General features: G+C 66.2%; 1 protein-coding gene across 7 annotated transcripts in view; it reads left to right on the top strand.

The window, feature by feature from the left end:
* The window catches only part of KIF21B (kinesin family member 21B), a 47,718-nt gene extending 28,094 nt beyond the window's left edge, over positions 1-19,624 (top strand). For 2 of the 7 annotated variants that reach the window (XR_008663682.1, XR_008663680.1), the window contains exons 16-36: positions 158-265; positions 653-721; positions 1,085-1,317; positions 1,681-1,828; positions 2,050-2,244; positions 2,333-2,434; positions 2,658-2,823; positions 3,025-3,076; positions 3,262-3,319; positions 4,084-4,289; positions 4,368-4,442; positions 6,100-6,210; positions 7,820-7,858; positions 9,646-9,782; positions 11,946-12,126; positions 13,114-13,278; positions 13,516-13,633; positions 14,343-14,513; positions 14,945-15,144; positions 15,609-15,790; positions 16,226-19,624. Coding sequence is in view for 3 of the 7 variants with exons in the window: in XM_055319499.1 (XP_055175474.1) it covers positions 158-265; positions 653-721; positions 1,085-1,317; positions 1,681-1,828; positions 2,050-2,244; positions 2,333-2,434; positions 2,658-2,823; positions 3,025-3,076; positions 3,262-3,319; positions 4,084-4,289; positions 4,368-4,442; positions 6,100-6,210; positions 7,820-7,858; positions 9,646-9,782; positions 11,946-12,126; positions 13,114-13,278; positions 13,516-13,633; positions 14,343-14,513; positions 14,945-15,144; positions 16,226-16,280 (2,589 nt within the window). In the remaining 4 variants the exon portion in view is untranslated. The remainder of the gene's footprint in view (positions 1-157; positions 266-652; positions 722-1,084; positions 1,318-1,680; positions 1,829-2,049; positions 2,245-2,332; positions 2,435-2,657; positions 2,824-3,024; positions 3,077-3,261; positions 3,320-4,083; positions 4,290-4,367; positions 4,443-6,099; positions 6,211-7,819; positions 7,859-9,645; positions 9,783-11,945; positions 12,127-13,113; positions 13,279-13,515; positions 13,634-14,342; positions 14,514-14,944; positions 15,145-15,608; positions 15,791-16,225) is intronic. The other 5 variants (XR_008663683.1, XR_008663681.1, XM_055319499.1 and 2 more) reach the window with 3 other exon arrangements.
* Positions 19,625-20,197: the final 573 nt, after the last annotated feature.

Below are 20,197 nucleotides of genomic sequence, written 5' to 3'. Positions count from 1 at the left end.
CCTCCGGGTGCCCAGGTCAGCAAGAGGGTGCAGCTCAAGTCCCGCGCAGGAGTAGGGGCAGACCCTGAGCCCCACGCCAGTGCTGCTCCATCCTCCCAGCCAGGCCCTCCCCGGCGGTGTGGGCCCCGCCTCACCCCCAGCACCCCGCCCCTCCCAGGTGGCCCTGATGAAGCAGATGCGTGAGGAGCAGCAGCGACGGCGGCTGGTGGAGACCAAGAGGAACCGGGAGATTGCTCAGCTCAAGAAGGAGCAGCGGCGACAGGAGGTGAGGGGCAGCCCTGGCGGGCCCTGGCTCCCACGACCATAGCGGTGACAGTCACACTTGCAGCAGGGCCCGGAAGGGCACAACACGGCAGGCCTCCGGTCCACCCCCTCTAGTGTTGGGCCGGGGGGCCCTCGAGCCCCAGAGAGGCAGGACGTCGCCCAGGTCACAGGCAGCCAGAACCACACGTGGTGTGGACAAGAGGCTGAGGGCACGCCCTGCGCCCCGACCTCCGGGAAGGGGGGAGCCAGACTCAGGCTCCCATCTTATCAATAAGTTTTGGCTGCTCGAGCGAGAATCAGCCCCAAAGCCAGGCTCTCGCCTCCAGAGCCGGGCGGACCAGGCCGTGGGGCCTAAGCGTGGACCCCCACCCCCTTCTCTCACCCGCAGTTCCAGATCCGAGCCTTGGAGTCCCAGAAGCGGCAGCAGGAAATGGTCCTGAGGAGGAAGACCCAGGAGGTGATGAGACCCTGCGCCTGACCTGAGTTCCCCCGGGGCCGGGAGGGAGCAAGTCCCGCCGGTGGCTCTGGCTGTCCCTGCTCTCTGCACGCGGCGGCGCAGAGCATGCGTGAGGCCTGTTGCAGGGCCGAGGCCTGGGCAGGGCTGCAGGCTCAGGTCCCAGAGGCCTGAGATCTCAAATAAGAAGGTGGAAGTGTCTTGTGTTCGTTTCACATCAAACAGGGAGCCCCTGACTCTTGCCCAGGCCCAAGCTCGGGCCAGGACAGAGCAGCCCCTGTGCTTGCCCTATCTGGGACCCCCCAGCTGGGGCCCTTTCATGGGTTCCAGGCACCCTGCTCACTGGGTTCCTCTCCTTGGGCCTAGGTCTCAGCGCTGAGGCGCCTGGCCAAGCCCATGTCTGAGCGGGTGGCCGGGCGTGCGGGACGGAAGCCACCCATGCTGGACTCGGGGGCCGAGGTGTCGGCCAGCACCACCTCCTCTGAGGCCGAATCAGGGGCCCGCTCTGTCTCCAGCATCGTGCGCCAGTGGAACCGCAAAATCAACCACTTCCTGGGGGACCACCCTGCGCCTGCTGTCAACGGCACCCGTCCTGCCAGGTGAGGCCGGTGTGGGCAGAGGGCGTGGGGCCCTGGCGGCGGGACCGGGGAGAGGCGAGCGCAGGGCAAGTGTGGTCCTGTGAAGGGTCCCGTGGCCGTCAGCTCCGGGGTTGGGGAGGAGTGCGGGGGTGGAGGGTGCTCCTAACCAGGTGGGCAGGGGCGATGAGGGACACAGGGAGTGGGGACTGAAGAGAACACTTATCGTGATGAAAAACGTTAATAAAATGATTTTAAAAATGCGTTTCCCCCAAAAGAACGTGTTTTATTAACAGTGTTTAGTTACAAAATACATACGGAAAACCTGAAAGGAATGTTTACGAAGGGGAGTGCTCCCAACCAATTCCCTTTGCCTCTGTCTCCCAGAAAGAAGTTCCAGAAGAAGGGGGCGAGCCAGAGCTTCAGTAAGGCTGCAAGGCTCAAGTGGCAGTCCCTGGAGCGGAGGATCATTGACATCGTCATGCAGAGGATGACCATCGTCAACCTAGAGGCTGACATGGAGCGGCTCATCAAGGTGGGCCTGGCCGCCAGGAGCCCGGGGCTCCCGCCTGCGCCTCCGTCCCATGTCCGCTCGGCCGGTTCTCTGGCCCTCCTGCCTTCTCTGGCTCCTCAGACCGCCTCATCCCCTTTCCACCCGGCTCCTCGTGTCCGTTCTGGAATCCCGACCCGGCCCGAGGGGAGCGGTGGGCAGGGCTGGGCAGCCACCTGAGGCCTCTCCGTCACCCTCCCCTGCAGAAAAGGGAGGAGCTGTTCCTCCTGCAGGAGGCGCTGCGGAGGAAGCGGGAGCGGCTGCAGGCCGAGAGCCCGGAGGAGGAGAAGGGGCTGCAGGAGCTGGCGGAGGAGATCGAGGTGCTGGCGGCCAACATCGACTATATAAACGACAGCATCACCGACTGCCAGGCCACCATCGTGCAGCTGGAGGAGACCAAGGTGCCCAGCGGGCCTAGCCTGGGCGGAGGCAGGAGAGATGCGGGCCGGGGGCAGCCTCAGTGACAGGGTCTCTGCCTCTCCGTCCTAGGAGGAGCTGGACTCCACGGACACATCAGTGGTCATCAGCTCCTGCTCCCTGGCCGAAGCCCGCCTCCTGCTGGACAACTTCCTCAAGGCATCCATCGACAAGGTGGGCCAGCCGCTCACCTGGGGGGGGGGGGGCGGGGGGGGTGCAGTCCCAGGCTCACAGGCGCCTCCATCCTCTGCCACCCTGGGGTGGGTGCGAGGGTGATGTACAGGAGGGCCCCTCCCCCCCCGTAGTGTCTTGGGCACAGGATGTGGAGGCTGGTGATGAGGGTGCCTACAGTCCCAGGCTGGGGAGGGTAACCCCAGGCCTGGCTCCCTGCCCTCAGGGGCTACAAGTGGCACAGAAGGAGGCCCAGATCCGGCTGCTGGAGGGGCGGCTGAGGCAGACAGACATAGCGGGTTCCTCCCAGAACCACCTGCTCCTGGATGCCCTGCGAGAGAAGGCGGAGGCACACCCTGAGCTGCAGGCCCTCATCTACAACGTGCAGCAGGGTATGGCGCCTGTGGCCTACGCCTTGGAGCTCCTGGCTCCTCCCAGGCTCCCCAGCTCCCACCCTAGGGGGACCCTCACCTCCCCAGGACCCCCTCAGAGCCCCCGTCCGGTCCCCGTGGGTGAGATGTGGGAGGGAGGCCGTCCCCTCTCCCTTCGCTCTGTTGGACCCTCTCAACCCTCCTCCCTCCCGCCTCCCACAGAGAATGGCTATGCCAGCACCGATGAGGAGATCTCCGAGTTCTCCGAGGGGAGGTGAGTGTCCAAGTCGAGAGCGAGAGGTCGGCTTACAGCATGCACCTGGGGCCGGGGCCAGGGAGGGGCATGGGGTTCCAGAGCTAAGCCTAGGTCTGGGGGCTCTGTGGAACCCACGAGTGTAAGGCTCGGGGAGCCAGGGCCCAGGCTCTCAGCATCCTGAACTCCCTCTGCTTCTTCCTTAGCTTCTCCCAGTCCTTCACCATGAAAGGTTCCACCAGCCACGACGACTTCAAGCTCAAGGTGAGCACCACGGGAAGGCAGACCGCAGGGGGGCCAGACTCCCCATAGGCTGGTGTCCGCCGTCCTGGGCCTCTGCCCTCCCCGCCCTCCCCACTCCCCAGCCCCGACCCAGTATCTCCTCCAGCTAGGATGGAGCTGCCCTGGTTGGAATTGGGAGGTGCCCACATGTCTATCCAGTCATCGCCCATTGTTCTTGAGGTGGGGGGAAGGTGGGAGAAATGGCTGGAGTCACTGCCTGGTGATGGGACCAGAGCCAGAGGCCCTGCTTTCAGAAATCTCCCCGTCCCCCACCTAAGACTTTGCCCCACGTGCTGAGTCCACGAGTAAGTCCAGGCCTCGAGCCATACAGATTATGGACTCAACAGTGTGGGAATCAGCAGTGGGGTAGTTCACCCCCCAGGTGATGGGTTAGTCGTCTGAACCAAGATCAGGATTTATGAAACAGGGAAGTGGTGGGGGGGGGCGGGCTGCATGCTGGGAACAGCGGGCTGTGCATAGTTTTTGGACAAACCGACCGGTGGTGACCAGCAAAAAGGTCAATCTGGGCATTCTGTGTTTGCAGAGTCTGGATAAGGGTAGTAAAACCCTCTTAGCTGCTTTGGCTTCTCCAGAAGCCCTGAGAGACGCCTCTGGGTGCTCTCCGCCTGGGTCTTCCGTCGGTGGCTCTACCGTAGGCCAAGAGGCATCACTTCCTTCGTTACAGTTCCCCTGGCTTCCCCTTTATGTCCGGGCGGGTTGGTTCACCCCAGTCCTTCCATTCCCAGGGTGAGCCCAAGCTGTCTGCCCAAATGAAGGCCGTGTCGGCCGAGTGCCTGGGTCCCCCGCTGGATATCTCCACCAAGAACATCACCAAGTCCCTGGCCTCCCTCGTTGAGATCAAAGAAGACGGAGTGGGCTTCTCCGTCCGAGACCCCTACTACCGGGACAAGGTCTCGCGAACCATCAGCCTGCCCACGAGGGGCAGTACCTTGTAAGGAGGAGGGAGCCAGGTGTGGGGGAGGGCGGGCAGGGCCTTAGGTCTGGGCCTCACTGGAGCCTTCTGTTCTAGCCCCCGGCAGTCTCGAGGCACGGAGACATCCCCTCTGACCCGAAGGAAGTCGTATGACCGAGGGCAGCCCATTAGGTGAGAGAGAGCACGTTTCAGAGTTTCGGCGACTCGTTTCGTCCTGGGGTGCAGGGATCGCTGGGACGCTCTACCCTGTAGGTCATCGTGCGTACTGTAATCTGGGCCAGTCTCACTAGGGTCATTCCGCTTCCCCCGCAGTGGCCCCTTCCCCATCCTGTCAGGTGTGGGCTCGGGAGCAGTCTCCGTAAGCATCTTGAACTGGACGGCCCAGCCCGCTGCCGGACGCCCTTGGCTGACGGGGGCTCAACGCTGGTGGCTTTGTAGTGGCTTAAACTAGTCCTCGTACCGATGTGCTTCAGCTCCTCTTTGTGACCGTGGCTCCTTGGGAGGCCTCGGCCCTTTCTAAGTTCTTGCCGTGTAAGAGGAGTGTAGATGTTTAAAGAAATACCGGGAGATGGTTGCGGAATGGCGGACAAAGCTCTACGTGGTCAGCCGCCCGTAGGATGGGGGCCTGCAGAGCGCCTACACATCACCGATGCCTCCAGGGTCATCAGGTCTGTAGACTTAATTTTCAGAGAGGTTCGATGGCTTTCTCCAGGCCACACAACTAAGTAGTAGAAGAGCCGGGGCTCGGGATGACCTCTTGCATCCCGACCTGGTAGGAGACAGGGGGACTTGCTCGAGCTCCCAGCCCCAAAAGCCCAAAGCCTGGGCAGAGGCCCGGGCCAGTGGCCCATGGTGGGGGCCTTCGGTGGGGAGGCGTTGCATGGATGTCTGTATACTTGGGGCCTCACAGACCGTCTCTTCACCCGCCAACTGAGAGAACACACCTGAGCTGCAGTCTGAGGGACTTAGGTCGCGCTCATGAAGACTCATCAAAGGAAGGGGGCATTTAGGCCAAACCTACTGACAGCTTCCCAAAGAGAGGGGTGGTGCGCCCCTGGAGCGGGCCGGCGCCGTGCCGCCTCCGGCTCTTCCCTCGTGATGCGGCCAGTCCTCATGTTCGCGGTACCTGCCTTCTATCAGGTCGCTGTGAACACTGAGCGAGCAGATACGGACCACTGCTCCCGGGTTGGTACGGAGTTAGGTTCCTGGGGGCTCTTCACGAGCCCGTCAACACAGAACTGTCTTTTGTGCGTGTTTCTGTCTCGAGACTCCTCGGTTAATATGTACCGTGGACTCACGAACACTGGACTCCCAGCCAACAGCACGGTAGCTCACAGCTGAATGAGGCTTTTCTGACCCACGTATTTTCTCCATAAGATGCGTCGCAGCCTTCACGTGCTTACACGCCTGCCAGGCGGCCCTGCCGCGCTAGGCTTTGGGGGCGTTTTAGACAGCGAATCACCAGCGAAAAGCACAAAGATGCAAAAAACGTGGCCCTAAATAGACCACAGGAAGGCCGCTTGCTGACAGCTGGAGGGCAGGAAGGCAGAGGTTCGCCTCATTTGACCTCCGCTGGGAGATTGTGCATTTGGGGACTCGAATTTTCCGCTGTTCCGCTCAGTGTCTGGGAGTGACCCCCAAAGCCCTGTGAGAGTTAATTTGGGATTACTGATAGGCGGTCGCGAGCAGGTGAATGAATTCCCAGGTGTGGCATCCGGCTCCTCGTGGCTGCCCGGCCCTCCCCGCCCTGCAGGCCCTCCCACCCGGGTGGGAGCCTGCGGGCAGCGGGGGCGCTCCCTGACGGATGCTGCTCTGTCCCGCTCACCAGGTCCACGGACGGGTTCACGCCCCCCTCATCCCCTCCTACCCGGCCCCGCAACGACCGCAACGTCTTCTCTCGTCTCACCAGTAATCAGAGCCAGGGGTCAGCACTGGACAAGTAAGAGCCAGGGTGGGCCGGGGGGGGGTGGGTGCTGACGAGGTGGGCTGCTCCTGGGGCAGCCGGCACCCCGAACCACGCCGTCCAGCCTCTGAGGGACGAGGCTCTGGAGCGCCTCTGCCGGCATCTCTGCCTTTTCTGCTCTAACTGTGCACCCTTCCCCCCCCCCCAGCATGCTGGGACCTCAGGAGGCACGGGGATGGGGGCAGTCGGGGGGAGGTCCGTGCAGGTCAGGCCCCCCAGGGACTCCCCGGAACTGCGCCTTGAATCCTCCCCTGCTGCTTCCTTAGCTCCTGGACCCTTCCCTGAAGCCCCTTCCCTCAGCCGCTCCCTTCCTGCCTCACGCGCTCCGAGGCCCCCCTGTTGCCTTCACGCGGCAGGAAGCTCGCAGCCCACGATCACGGCCCCCGTGGGGCTGCTGTGCCCGCGGAGCGTCAGCGGGGCTTCCAGCAGCCCGCGCCTCCGGAAGGCGCCTCGCTGTGCACCCTGCTTTCGTATGTGGCTCGTGTGGGCTGCACGTCAGCCACGAGGACTGCCTTCCCCGTTTACAGAAGGAGGAAATGAGGCCTCAGGAGGCCCAAGGACATTCACCTAGAAAGGGGAGGCCCTGGGCCCTGAGCCCGGGCGCCCCTGACTGCTCCCTCCTGTGTCCCCCCAGTGGGACTCTGCGTCGGGACAGCGGGGATCCCATCCCGCACGTGCTCCTCCCTGGACCCACTCGGGCCCTCTCCCACTCTGCAGCCTCGGAGAGGGCTCCTCTCTTGGCTCCCCCAACGGCGTCTCTCTCTACCCTGGCAGGGGGGAGGCGTGCAGTGCTGTCATTTCGGGGGGCCCAGGCTAGAAGGTGCTCGTTGTTGCACCTGGTACCTGACAGCAGCCCTTCCCCCAAGCGAAACGTCTCTCGCTGGGTCAAATACTGCCCCTTCCTCAGACCCACCTTGGCTCAGTTCCCACCCGGGGAGGAGGGCGCCGCACCCGGAGCTCGCCACCCAGCGTGCCGCCCGCCCACCAGACCCTTGCAAAGCACAGGTCCCTTCCCCAGAAGCCTTGAGCTGGCGCTCTGGCCATTCCAGCCTCGTGGGCTTACGGACCTCGGTCCTATCCCGGGGCCGGGTCTGGGGGCCCGTGCGGGTACCTCCCAGGGGGCTTGCTGGGGACAGTGGGCTTTGCAAATAAGTAGATCCCGGGGAATCGCTGGAAGCAGCCAGCCCCCGCGGAAGGGTAGGCGCAGGGATGGCTTCCTTAGGCCTCAGGCACGTAGGGGCATTGCGGGGGACAGGCAGGGTGCCCCCAGCTTGTACGAGGGGGCGGCCGGGGGCTTGGAACCCGCCGCGGCCCACGACCTGAGACGTCTCTCCGGAGAGTGGGGCCGGCCCTCCCGCGTCTCCCGCGGCCCCCTCCTCGCCCCTGCCCTGTCGGCCGGGGGGAACCCGTGCGGCCCGCCCCCTCCTCTCCTGCTGCCCCCCAGTGCCCTGTCCCCCCCCCCGCCTCCTCCCGCTGCCCCTGAAGAGAATAACCCGCCCTCTGACCTCCCAGCTGCTGCTGCCTCTGCCTCCCTTCGTGTGTTTTCCTCTGTCCCCTAATCCAGCTAATTTTCTGCCCTCCCCAGGTCTGATGACAGCGACTCCTCTTTGTCGGAGGTCCTGAGGTACACACAGAATGTCTCCCGTCTTGGCCCCAGCTCCCACTCTCTGCTGTCCCCCCTGTGCCCCGCTGCACCGCCCCTCCCGCCTGCACACCTGTGTCCTCAGCATGCGGCCCCCCCTGCCTGCCTCCCCCCCCCATGGTTCCTCGCTCTCGGGGCGGCCGCGGGCCTCACGGCGGCCAGGCCCAGGCCCGGCTGGAGCTGGGGGCTTGGGGAGGGGCGCACAGCTGCTTGCCACAGGCGCTGTTCTCTTCTCCTTGTCACCTGGGCAGGGAGGGGGAGAGCATGGGAGCCTGGGGGGTGCCGGGGCTGGGACCCCGAGCCCTGCCGAGGGGTTGGGTGAGGGGCAGGGCCGTGGACCGCGGCGTGGGGGCCCGCGGGGCCCAGCTGGCAGGGTGGCGGGGGTCTGCGGCATCCGTGCCTTGCTCAGCTCGTGCGGGCGAGGGGCTTCTCGGCTCCTCTAGATGAGCCCGGGGTAGGCTGGGGCCTGCCGCCCGCCTCTCTCGGCTCGCGGACCCTTCCCAGCTGCTGGGATGACCAGAGGGCCATCTCCCCAGCCACAGCACAGCACCCCGTGACGAGGAACATGTCCTGGGACCCGGTGGGCCTGGGCTCCCGAGGGGCAGGTGGTCCGTGCTGGGCTCAGGCCCCCCCCAGCTCTCCCAGAGTGCCCACCGCTCCCCGCGCCTCCTGGCCCGGCCGGTGACGTTTTTGCAACCCTGCCTGGTGGGGAGCAAGGCACTGCCACCTCCGGAAGCTAACCACCCCCAGCCTCCCCCAGCGAGGAGGGTTACCTGGTGCTATGCTTGCCACGGCCGCCTGGGCTTTTCCCACAGACGCACAGCTGGGCCCAGAGCAGGGTCAGAGCAGGGAGCTGGGGCAGCTTGGGGGCAGTTCACGTGCATGTGACATCTAGCGGGGGCTGGCCCTGTCAGCCCTTGCAGGGGGCCTGGCTGAGTCCATGGGGCCGTGAGAAGCCCCGTGGGTGCCACGCGGGTCATTTCAGCAGACCACAGGCCACAGCGTCACTGTCGGGAACAGCATTGTCTCCGGCAAAGAACGAGGACACATTTTCAGACCTGCACATAGTCCGGCCAGGGCCCCTCACCCAGAAAAGATCGCTCCCCGGAACCTCCCCGAGGCCGGTGTAACAAACCCCCTGCTTGCTGAAGACAAGCCTCAGTCTCCCGCCCAGAGTGTCCGTGGGCGGCAGGGAGGTGCTTCCGCAGGTGTAGACGGCCTCATGTCTCCGGGGGCCCTAGACGTCCCTAACTCAGAGCTGAGCTTGGTGTGTGTGGGGGGTCCCGAAAGGGATTTGGGCCTTTGTAAACGAGTCACGGGTCTAACGGTACAGGTCCTAAAGGGGCCCGTGGGTGTGCACGTGTGGGTCCCCGCCTGCCCCGGAAGTCACCCACAGGCTTATATGGGCACCGAGGTGCTTGGAGGGGGCACCCGGCGTCCTCGCTCCCTGCAGGAGCCAGCGCGGCCCTCGGGCCCCCGCGCATTTCTGCCTCGGGCTCTGGGTCAGGCCGGCGTCGGGGGGCGAGTCCCCTCCAGCCCGCTGTGCCCAGCACGCGGCTTGCTCCCCAGGAGCGCTCGGGTGGTGACTGACAGGTTCTTGTCCAGACAGGCCCTCCCCGCCGGCGCAGACCCTTCCAGCCCTCAGACGTCACGGCATCTGGCCGGCTCTCTGGATTAGTCCCCGTCTGTCCCGTCCCCTCTTACCTGCCTCGGCCTGGCCTCGGTCTCCCGGCTGACAGGTGTGTCCTCTCTCCCTCTCTCCCGGGAAGGGGCATCATCACCCCCGTCGGAGGAGCCAAGGGTGCGAGGACGGCCCCGCTGCAGTGCGTCTCCATGGCCGAGGGCCACACCAAGCCCATCCTCTGCCTGGACGCCACGGATGAGCTGCTGTTCACGGGATCCAAAGGTGGGTGGAGCCCGCCTGGGGGGGTCAGGCTCTCCCACCCACCCCGCTGCCCTGGCGGAGCGGCTGCGGAGGGGAAAACACCAGCCCCGCGCCAGGATGTGGGGTGAGCGTGCTCGCCACCTTGTCTCGCGGCTCCTGCGTGGCTCCACGCTCCCCATCTTGGGCGCCCGCACGACGTCCCTTAGCTGCCCCTGTGGCTCATCCAGCGCTCCCTTGCCCACCTCCCTCGAAACCTCAGGGAGCTTCTCAGGTGCCCCAGCTTGTGTGCTCATCCCGGCACCCCGACGCCCCTGCCCCCCCACACCCCTGACCCCCCTGATGCCCCTGCCCCCCCACACCCCTGACCACCCCGACACCCCTGCCCCCCCACACCCCTGACCCCCGATGCCCCTGTCCCCCCACACCCTTGACCCCCAATGCCCCTGCCCCCCGACACCTCTGTTGCCCCGACATCCCTGCCCCCCTCATCCTTGACCCCCGACGCCCCTGCCCCCCCACACCCCTGACCCCCAATGCCCCTGCCCCCCGACGCCCCTGCCGCCCCGACATCCCTGCCCCTCTCACACTTGATCCCCGACGCCCCTGCCCCCCACACGCCCCTGCCCCCCACACCCTGACCCCCCACACCCTTGACCCCCAATGCCCCTGCCCCCGACACCTCTGTTGCCCCGACATCCCTGCCCCCCTCATCCTTGACCCCCGACGCCCCTGCCCTGCCCACACCCCTGACCCCCGATGCCCCTGCCCCCCGACGCCCCTGCTGCCCCAACATCCCTGCCCCCCCCACACCCTTGACTCCCGACGCCCCTGCTCCCCGATGCCCCTGCCACCCTGACACCCCTGACCCCCAATGCCCCTGCCCCCCGACGCCTCTGTCGCCCTGACATCCCTGCCCCCCTCATCCTTGACCCCCGACACCCCTGCCCCCCCACACCCCTGACCCCCGATGCCCCAACATCCCTGCCCCCCCACACCCTTGACTCCTGACGCCCCTGCTCCCCGATGCCCCTGCCACCCTGACACCCCTGACCCCTAACGCCCCTACACCCCCAATGATCCTACACTCCCACACTCCTGCCCCACAACACCCGTGTCCCCCTGACACCTGACGCCCCTGCCCCCTGATGCTCCTACCCCCCATGCTCCTGCCCCCCCACTCCCCTGCCCCTGATGCCCCTGTCCCCCCGACACCCCACCCTGCCCCCGACACTCCTACCCCTGATGCCCCTGCCCCCCTACACTCCTACCCCAACGCTCCTAGCCCACCAATGCTCCTACCCCCCAACGCTCCTACCCCCTGACACTCCTACCCCGCAGTGCTCCTACCCCCTCAATGCTTCTACCCGCAACACTCCTACCTCCTCAACACTCCTATGCCCTCAACGCTCCAACCCCCACAACTCTCCTACCCCCCAATGCTTCTACCCCCCAACACTCATAGCCCCTCAACGCTCCTACCCCCCAACACTCCTACCCCCAGTGCTCCTGCCCCCTCAACGCTCCTAGTCCCCCAACGCTCCAACCCCCACAGCTCTCCTACCCCCTCAACGCTCCTACCCCCCCAACACTCGTAGCCCCCCCAGCGCTCCTACCCTCCCACCCACTGCCCACTGCCCACCGCCGTCCACTCCAGCCCCTGTAGCCGAGAAACCCCTGTGATCTGGAGCAGGACTCCACAAAGTCATGATGACTTAATCTCAGCAACAGAATCAGGAACGTTTTACCCGCAGGAAGAACGGCTGTCCCGTAGACGTGCTGACGGAGACCGTTCTAGCTGTACTGGCCTGGCGGGGGGGGCCGAGTTGTGCATCTGGGCGGATCTATGATTCCAAGTCTTCCCCGAAGGATGTGCTGGCCGCGCGTCCACCGACTTTGCCAGCGATTAGCAGTTGTGGGCACAGACAGCAAAGGCTGAAGGTTCCGTGGTAGCCGGGGCACCTGTGTCTGTACCCCGTTTGCCTGAGAAGCCCCGGCTCTGGAGTCGTAACCGACTCCTCTCCTGGGTTTCTCTGCACGCACCGCCTGAGGACCCCCGAGCGCGTCTTTCCCTCCCTCGGACCTGGGGCTGCTCCCTCTAGATGCCCCCGGACCGTCTCTCCCGACCCCCGCAGCCCCCGCTAACCGGCATCTGCCCTCCCGTGGTTCCCTCCCTGTTCCCCGCAGACCGCAGCTGTAAGATGTGGAACTTGGTCACGGGCCAGGAGATCGCGGCCCTCAAGGGCCACCCCAACAACGTGGTGTCCATCAAGTACTGCAGCCACTCCGGGCTTGTGTTCTCCGTGTCGACCTCCTACATCAAGGTGTGGGACATCCGGGACTCGGCCAAGTGCATTCGGACCCTCACGTAGGTGCTCGCCGAGCTGGCTCGCAGGGGTGGGCTGGGCACCAGGTGACCTACTCAGGATTATCGCCCAGGCGGGTCACGTGGGCACAGAGGCCCTTATGGGATCCGACTGGACTCTGAGGGGCCAGGTGGGATCCCGGGGCTGGGGGGCGGCATCCAGGGCAGCATCCTGGGTCAGCCTGTGGCCTGCTTGGCCCCCTGCTTCATCTCAGCTCCCAGGCCCTGGCCCTGGCGCGTGCTGGTGTCCCCCTGTGAGTCCCAAAGGGGAGCCAGCGTGGGGCCGGTGTGTGGCCGCCCACTCCCATCCCGTCTGCCTAGATGGGCCCCCGAGCTGGTCCTCATCCCTGATCCTGACCGTGTGAGGCAGACAGACAACAGTGAGGCAAGGGCCCCGCAAAATGAAACGGTTTCCCGGCCGAAGCCGTGCTTCATCCTGATGTTTCCATCATGAGCTGTCATCTGTTAACTTGCTCCTCAAAAAGGAGTAAACACGGGGGATTTTCAGGGCAGTGAAGCTCCCCTGAGAGCGTAATGACCGTGTGTCACCAGCCGTTTGACAGGGCGATGTGGGAAACCGTCCCCTCGATTCTGCTGTGATGCTACAACTGCTCTAGAAGAGTAGTTTTTTTTTTTTTTCATTTTTAAAAAGCAAAAGAACAAATAAATAAAAAGCGAAAGAAAACCAAAGAAGCAGAGCAAACAGAAGGGAAATGACCACCTCTTTTCGCAGAGGTGGAAACGGGGCGGGAAGTCGCACACCCAGGTCGGGATCAGGGACGCCAGCGCTGGCCAAGGAGCGGGGCTCCCGCCTTCCTCTGTCCCCGGTCCGAGCCCACACTTGCAGGAGGGGCTTTGGGCCTCTCGGCAGTCAGGGAAGGCTTCCTGGAAGAACGGGGCTACCGGGCTGGCCTGAGCGAGGCCTGGTCGGTCCCCTGGCCGCGCGGACGGACGCGTCGCTCTCTGACCTCGCCTTCCTGGCTTGCGCAGGTCGTCGGGCCAGGTGAGCTCCGGGGACGCCTGTGCGGCCACGTCCACGCGCGCCATCACCAGCGCCCAGGGCGAGCACCAGATCAACCAGATCGCCCTGAGCCCTTCGGGCACCATGTTGTACGCCGCCTCGGGCAACGCCGTCCGCATCTGGGAGCTCAGCAGGTGCGGGGGACGCGGGAGGGCGTGACGGGGGGTGCCGGGGCTCGCCGCTCGGGGCCCCTTGACCTCGAGGCCCCCGGGGCAGCAGGCCGCTCCTGTCCAGGCCCTTGACCGTGCTCTGCGGGGAGGGACAGCGCCCTGGCCGGGCCAGCCCATCCGGGCACACGACCCCCAGCAACGCGCCCACCCCGGGCTCCCTCCGATCGGCGTCCCCCCACGGCCCGGCCTCTCCCCACGCAGGTTCCAGCCGGTGGGCAAGCTGACTGGCCACATCGGCCCCGTGATGTGCCTGACGGTCACCCAGACCGCCAGCCAGCACGACCTGGTGGTGACCGGCTCCAAGGACCACTACGTCAAGGTACCTCCCTCGGGGCCTGGGGCGGGGAGCGTTCTCTGCGTGTCTCCTGCCCTCCCCCCACCCACCCCCGGGCCTCGGGAGCCTTGGGGAGATGCACGCTGAGGGAGGCACCCCAAAGAGGGAGGAGTGCGTGCAGAAAGGACACTGCAGCCCTATTTTGGTAAATGGTGAAGAACTTAGTGACCTCAGCGTCGAAGGGCGGAGTAGCAGCCACAGAAATGAGGGAAAACCCACTGAACGGGTTGCCCCGTACCTACTACAACTGATGGAAGGCGAGCAAAACACAAAGGATACCAGACAACACGGATTTTGTTTGCTCCCCGACTGTGTCATTGAAGACCCTACGTCCACAGTCAGAAACCGGAAAGCCGAGAAACCGGGTGGCGGGCATTATAATGTCCGTATTCCAAATACAAGTAATGCTTTATTTATTAAAAAGAAACTTAAAAGGAGGTTCCCAGCGCAGACCCACGTTTCTCCATATGAGCTGCACGTTGAGCTGTTAACATAGGCCAGTCTGCCCCCGGCCCCTTGGGGAGGGTCAGGACCCAGGCTTCGGACTCCGCTGTCCTGGAAGAAGCGGTGGCCCCTCCAGGAGCCCCTCCTGGGCCAGGCGCCGGGGCCCACGGGGCTGCTGCGTGGAGTGGGCGGGCGGCCCGGCTCCCCTCTGCCTCCCTCGGGCCCTCCCTACTGGCCTTTCCTCCCGCAGATGTTCGAGTTGGGGGAGTGTGTGACGGGCACCATAGGGCCCACCCACAACTTCGAGCCCCCGCACTACGATGGCATCGAGTGTCTGGCCATCCAGGGAGACATCCTGTTCAGTGGCTCCCGGGACAATGGCATCAAGAAGTGGGACCTGGAGCAGCAGGAGCTCATCCAGGTGCGGTGGGCGGAAGGGGAGGGGTGGGCGGGGGTGAGGCCAGGCCTCAGTCCAGGCAGGGCCTTGGGGACCCGGGGTCCTGGGCCCAGAGCTCCCCCCGCCGGCCTGTTCCCCACCGTCTTGCCCGTGTGTCCAGTGCCCTGCTCCCCCGCAGCCTCCCCCGCAGCCTCCCCCGCACCTCCTGCCGCTGCTCTCAGGGAAGGGGCTGCTCTTAGCCGCGGGGTTTGACTCGAAGGCTCCGTCCCGTGTCCCCTTTCCTGGAGCATCGGCCTGGGAGGGCGGGAGGCTTCTCCACCAGTGCAGGATCTCAGTTTGCGCGGGGCCGGGGTGGGCCGCCTCCCGGAGGGAAGCCCGGCAGCTGTCCCCGCGCGGCGTCCCCCGCCGGCGTCCCCCCAGCAGCCCCCAGGCCTCACGCGCGGCTCCTCCCACAGCAAATCCCCAATGCGCACAAGGACTGGGTGTGCGCCCTGGCCTTCGTCCCCGGCCGCCCCATGCTGCTGAGCGCCTGCCGCGCGGGCGTCATCAAGGTCTGGAACGTGGATAACTTCACGCCCATCGGCGAGATCAGGGGCCACGACAGCCCCATCAACGCCATCTGCACCAATGCCAAGCACATCTTCACCGCCTCCAGGTGGGTGCCGGGAGGGGGGTCAGCGCGGGCTCCCCAGCCCTCTCCCTGGGGCGCCTCGAGGCCCCTCAGGTGTCCCCGCGGGCTTGGCCGGAGGAGCAGAGGCCCCGGCGCCCACCCTTCCAGGAGCGCCCGCGAGGGGCGGGGGAGCCGCAGGGTGCTGGGCCCGGGCCAGGCCTCACCCCCTTGTCTGCAGGCCCTTCCTGCCGCTCACACCGCAGCCCCCGGCCTGGCGTCCTGCCCCCTGTCCGTGCCTCCGTCCACCCGCCCAGCTCAGACCACAGAGGGCCCCGCCGCCCCTGGACCCGCCCCTGCCCCGCCCCGGCCCTCGTCCCCACCCAGGGGACGCCCAGGCCCCCGGCCCACGGGGGAGCCCCTCAGAGGGGTCTCTTCCTTTTCCGCGCCGCCCTCCCCGTCTCCTCCTGCCTCTCCTCTCTCTCTGCCTGTCTGCCTCTCTCCCCCAACAGTGACTGCCGGGTAAAGGTGTGGAATTACGTCCCCGGACTCACCCCCTGCCTTCCTCGCCGAGTCCTGGCCATAAAGGGCCGAGCCACCACCCTGCCCTGACCCCCCTCCCGTCTCCTCTGTCATCCTCCCCTCTTTCCTCTTCCCTCTCTTTCTCCGCCTCGGTCTGAGCTGCTTCTCAACGGTATGAGATTATTTTGCTCCTCCTCCCTACGCTCCCTCCATGCCCTGCCTGGCCCGGAGTGAATGCCCGCCTGCCCCTCTTCCTCCCACCCTCTTCCGAGCATGACGAGGGGGATGGACCCGCCCTCTTCCCCAGGAGAGGGGTGCCAGGTGGCCGAAGGCAGAGGGGGAGCGTCCAGGCCTGGACAAAACAAAACCCCACCAACGAAAACCCACGACGAGAATTGCGTTGGCGGCTTGGAGACCGCAGGCCCTCTCCCTCTGCCCAGCAGCCAGCCCTGCACCCCTGCGGTCTGCCCGCCATCCCCAGCGATGCTTGCCCCTTGGCCCAGCCGCACTTGGGGAGTTTGGAGGCTCTGGCCCATCCTTGACTTTTGGGGGTAGCCAGCCGGGCCCCCTGCAAGAGCTGACCGGTCCCCCTTGTCCTCCACCCCAGTGACCTGACGGTGAAGTTCTGGAGCGTACGGCGGTTGCCCGGTGGCCCACCCTAGGAGCACACAGCAGTCCTCACCCTGGCTGTCTTTCCGAGGATGGCCCCCAGACCCTCGGCACCCCCCGGAGCCTGGACAGCACAGAAGGGGAGCTGTGGTCTGACGGGGCCCCCAGCCCTGGGGACACAGGGTGTGGGCATCGGCGAGGCCGCTCTCCTGCTCCGGCCTCTCCCCTGACCTTCCTAGGGATGCTCTTCCCCTGGGCCCTCCCCTGCCTCTTGGGGAGAGAAGGAGGTTGGGGAGGAATTTAAGCTGTGAAGCCAAAGGGCATTCATTCCCCCTGCCATTTCTCTCCCCGCAGCCCCCGGGGCTCCCCTCGCCGTCCCTCTGGCCACATTTTCTCCTGCGTCCTTAAGCCTCTGGCCCAGGGCTGGGGACCCGTAGGGGAGGGGAGGCAGCCCAGCCCCTGCTATGCCCCTCCCGACAGGAACAGGCCTCCCCCTACATCCCCTCGTCCAGCCTCTGGAGCCACTGCACCTGCCTCTGAGCCCAAAACGATAGTCCTCAGGTAACCACGGAAACCAGGTGTAGGCAGCTGGGCCCTGCAGCTGACCCTTAGCCCCTTGGCCACCAACAGCCACCCCCAGTTGACCCCGGCAACTCCTTGGGGTCCCTTTCTGATGGGGCCGAGGTTGAGCTGCTAAAAAAAAAATTCCTTTGGGGAGATGGTCAGAAACACTTCAGCTATTTAATTTATTATTATTATTATTTTAATTTTTGGTTTTTGCTGTTGCCTCCTGGAAACTGACTTGAAGTTTCTCCCCGGATGTTCTTTCCCTCAGCACTCGCGGGGGGCTGGGGGGGCCGGGAGTCCCAAAGGGAACCGCCCTGCCAGCCCTCCGGGGCCCCCTCCTCTGTTGGCTTCGCAGCTCGGGCCTCCCCAGCCCTGCCCCCAGGGACCGTCCCGCTGCCCCCCGACCTCTCGGCCGCCTGACGCTTCAGTGCCTTCGTCCACCCCGGGCCGGGCAGCCTTACAGCAGCCGTGCCCGCGGCACCACATGTGCCCGCTGCCCCTCGGAGGCGGGGGAGCTGCTCCCCGGGGCCCGGGGCGACCCCCCTCCCCGAGGCCTGTTGGGGCCACGTAGGAAGCAGCTCGGAGGATCGAGTCTGCCGGGAGGTGGCTGGGACGGTGCGGACGGCCCAGCCTCCCCCCCGGCTCCCCTGGATGTTCAGCCCCGACAGAGCAGGGGTCCTTCCGGCCGCTTTCTCTCTGGTTATTCAGGAGACACATTTTCAAGCCTTAAAGCTGGCACGGGGCCGCGGGCCCTCCCCGCCGGATGGCGGTGACGAAGGAGTCCCTGGAGTTTCCTTTCGCTTGGGGCGCAGGCCTCGGCCCGGGGTGCGGGGAGAGCCGCCTGCCCGTGCCCCCTGTTGGGGCAATTCTGCATTCACAGGCTGGGCCTCGGGAGGAGTCTCGGCGCCCCCCGCCCCGCCCCACCCAGTGTTCTCCCAGCCCTTGCCCGCCCTTGTGCTTCCTGTCCCCGTCCCGTCCCCGTCCTGTCCCCGTCCGGGGGGCCAGGAGCCCACCTCTGTTCTGAGACGTGCAGTGACTTGGGGGCCTTCGGGAGGTAGCTCTGTGTGTCCTCCGTGCCTGTCCCTGCTGGGCCCGGCGGGGAGCCCCCACCCCACCCCCAGCTCGGAGCTGCCCCCGAGGCTGAGAACGCTGTGCTGTGGCCCCTGGCACCCGGCGGTGGAGTCGGACCAGCCTGGAGGCCTGGCCTCCTGCACCCGGGGACAGTCGCCTGCGCCGGCCAGGCCACCTCCCAGCCCCGCGGGGTGCTCGCCACTCCTCGGCCCCCGCGGGAGCAGCCGCCTCCCCCCCCCTGCACCTGTAAGACAGACCCCCTGTGCGTGACTGTTCACAGACTGCGAGACCCAGGACGCGGCGGCCGGGCCCCCGGGGGTCGCATGGCGGTGCCAGCGAGAGGTGCCCGGCCTGCGGGAGGTCCGACGGGGCAGCTACCTCACGGCGGGCCGGCTCCGCTGTCCGGGCCACTACCTTGGACTCTGAACTTGAAGTCCCTCGGGAGCCCCGAGCTCTTCCGGAAGCTGCGCTCCAGGAGCCCGGCGCCCCTGCGTCCTGCGCCGGGGACGGGACAGGGACGCCCAGGGACACGGTGAGGGGGCGGGCCCCCGGCATCCTCAAGGTCGGAAGCACAAAACGGTTGTGATTCGAGCACAGACGGCAAGGCCGCGGCGGTGGCGGGTGGCGGGGCCGGGCTGGTCCCACCGGGCACCCCCGCTCTGGGGAGGCAGCTCCTCGCGCGGACCCGGCCCAGCACGGCCTGTCCTGCGCCCGCGGCTCGTCGTCCTTGGCTTTGTGCCCATTGGCAACTTGCGTGTGGCCGGCGCCGTCAGCACACCCCAGCCGGCAGGTGCCTCGGCCGGGCCCTGGGCTGTGATCGCGTCCCCAAGGTGGCACCTGCCGCGGCCTGGGCATCGCCGAGGAGAGGCACGCCCAGGCTTTGAGGTGGCCCGGGTGCCCCGTCCAGGCCCTCGGGAGGGACCTCGTGGCTCCGGGAGCCGTCTGGACGGCGGCTTCAGCCTGGGGTGGCCGTGGTTGGGTGGCCCTGCTGCCTCCCCGGGGCGGTGTCGCCGGGCGGAGGGCCGTTTGAAGCACAAAGCCACCGTAGAGGGCAGACTGTCGCTGCGACTCTCACCCCCCCCCCAGGGTGGTGGCCATGTAGGCGGCCACTGCTGGGATTCAGGGAGGCCCTGCTCTCTTCCCGCCCCTTGGGGCACCACCCCCCCGGCTGCGGGCCCCAGCCTGTGCCCGGGGTGCTGCTGCGGGAGATCGGCGAGTCACCTCCCCCGAGTGGCCCCGCCGCGGCCCGTTTGCCAACCCAGACAGGAAGCCGCCCGGCGGCCCGGCCCAGCCCAGGCTGTGGCCCCACAGGCCTCCCGGGGCTGGCCTTGCCCTCGGGCTCCCACTCCTACGCCCAGGACAGAACCTACGAGGACAGCTCTGTTTCCTGGGGCGTCCTCGTCCCCCGCCCAGCCCAGCGCCCCGGTGGGCCCCCAGGCCTCGTCCCGAGGGCTTTGCAGGGAAGTAGGAACAACTCCAAGAGGAGCCGACGGTCAGAGAAGACCCCCCAAGTGAATCAGGGCCCTGCCCTGCCACCAGCTCTTTTCTAGGGGTCACCCCGTGCCCAGGCTGCGGGGTCTCACCCGGCTGACGCCCTCCTCGCTATGCGGCTAGCACAAGTTGTATATATGTTTTGTACCTCTGCTGATGACTGTACATAGTGTACGAAAGTTATTTAAGCCTCATGCTGTACATTTCTGTTCCTAGACCGGATGTGCGTGTGTTCTAAGTTGTCCTAAATAAAACCCGAATGACCATCGTGGGTCGTGGTGCGACCCTGAGAGCTGCCGGCCTCAGGCTGGTGGCCCTCCTCTGGGGGGGTGGGGAGGCAGGGCCCTGGGGCAGGGTGGGGGGTGGAGGGGGGTGGGGCAGGCCTCTGGGGTGGGGGGGGCAGGGCTCTGGGGCGGGGGGGGGCAGGGCTCTGGGGCGGGGGGCCGGCCTGGTGAGAGTTTCCCGGGCTCCGAGTCTGGGGCTTGCTCAGTTACAGAGCAGAGTTGAGAGCGCCGCGTTCCCCGCTGACCCTGTGTGTTGGACGGGTACGTTAGCTGGGGAGGGCACCAGCACTTAATGAGCACCCACTGTATTCCGGGCACTATTTCAGGCATTTGGGGGAAGGGTCTTCACTCCCCACCCCCCGTGTAATAGGTCGTAGCCTCATTTCTGAAATGGGGGACGTCTCGGCGAGGACGTGCCGTGTCCAGCGGCAGCGCTAGTAGGGACGGAGCCGGGCTGGACCTTGAGACCCGCCCAAGCACCGCACCCGCTTCCTTTCACGGACGTAGCAGGTGCCTCTTCTAGAGCCTGGAGGACACCGTGCTGCACACCAGACCAG

Source organism: Nyctereutes procyonoides, unplaced genomic scaffold (assembly GCF_905146905.1).
Source record: "Nyctereutes procyonoides isolate TBG_1078 unplaced genomic scaffold, NYPRO_anot_genome, whole genome shotgun sequence".
Lineage (NCBI taxonomy): Eukaryota > Metazoa > Chordata > Mammalia > Carnivora > Canidae > Nyctereutes > Nyctereutes procyonoides.
Note: the sequence above shows the minus strand (reverse complement) of the source record. Positions and strands in the feature narration are given on the sequence as shown.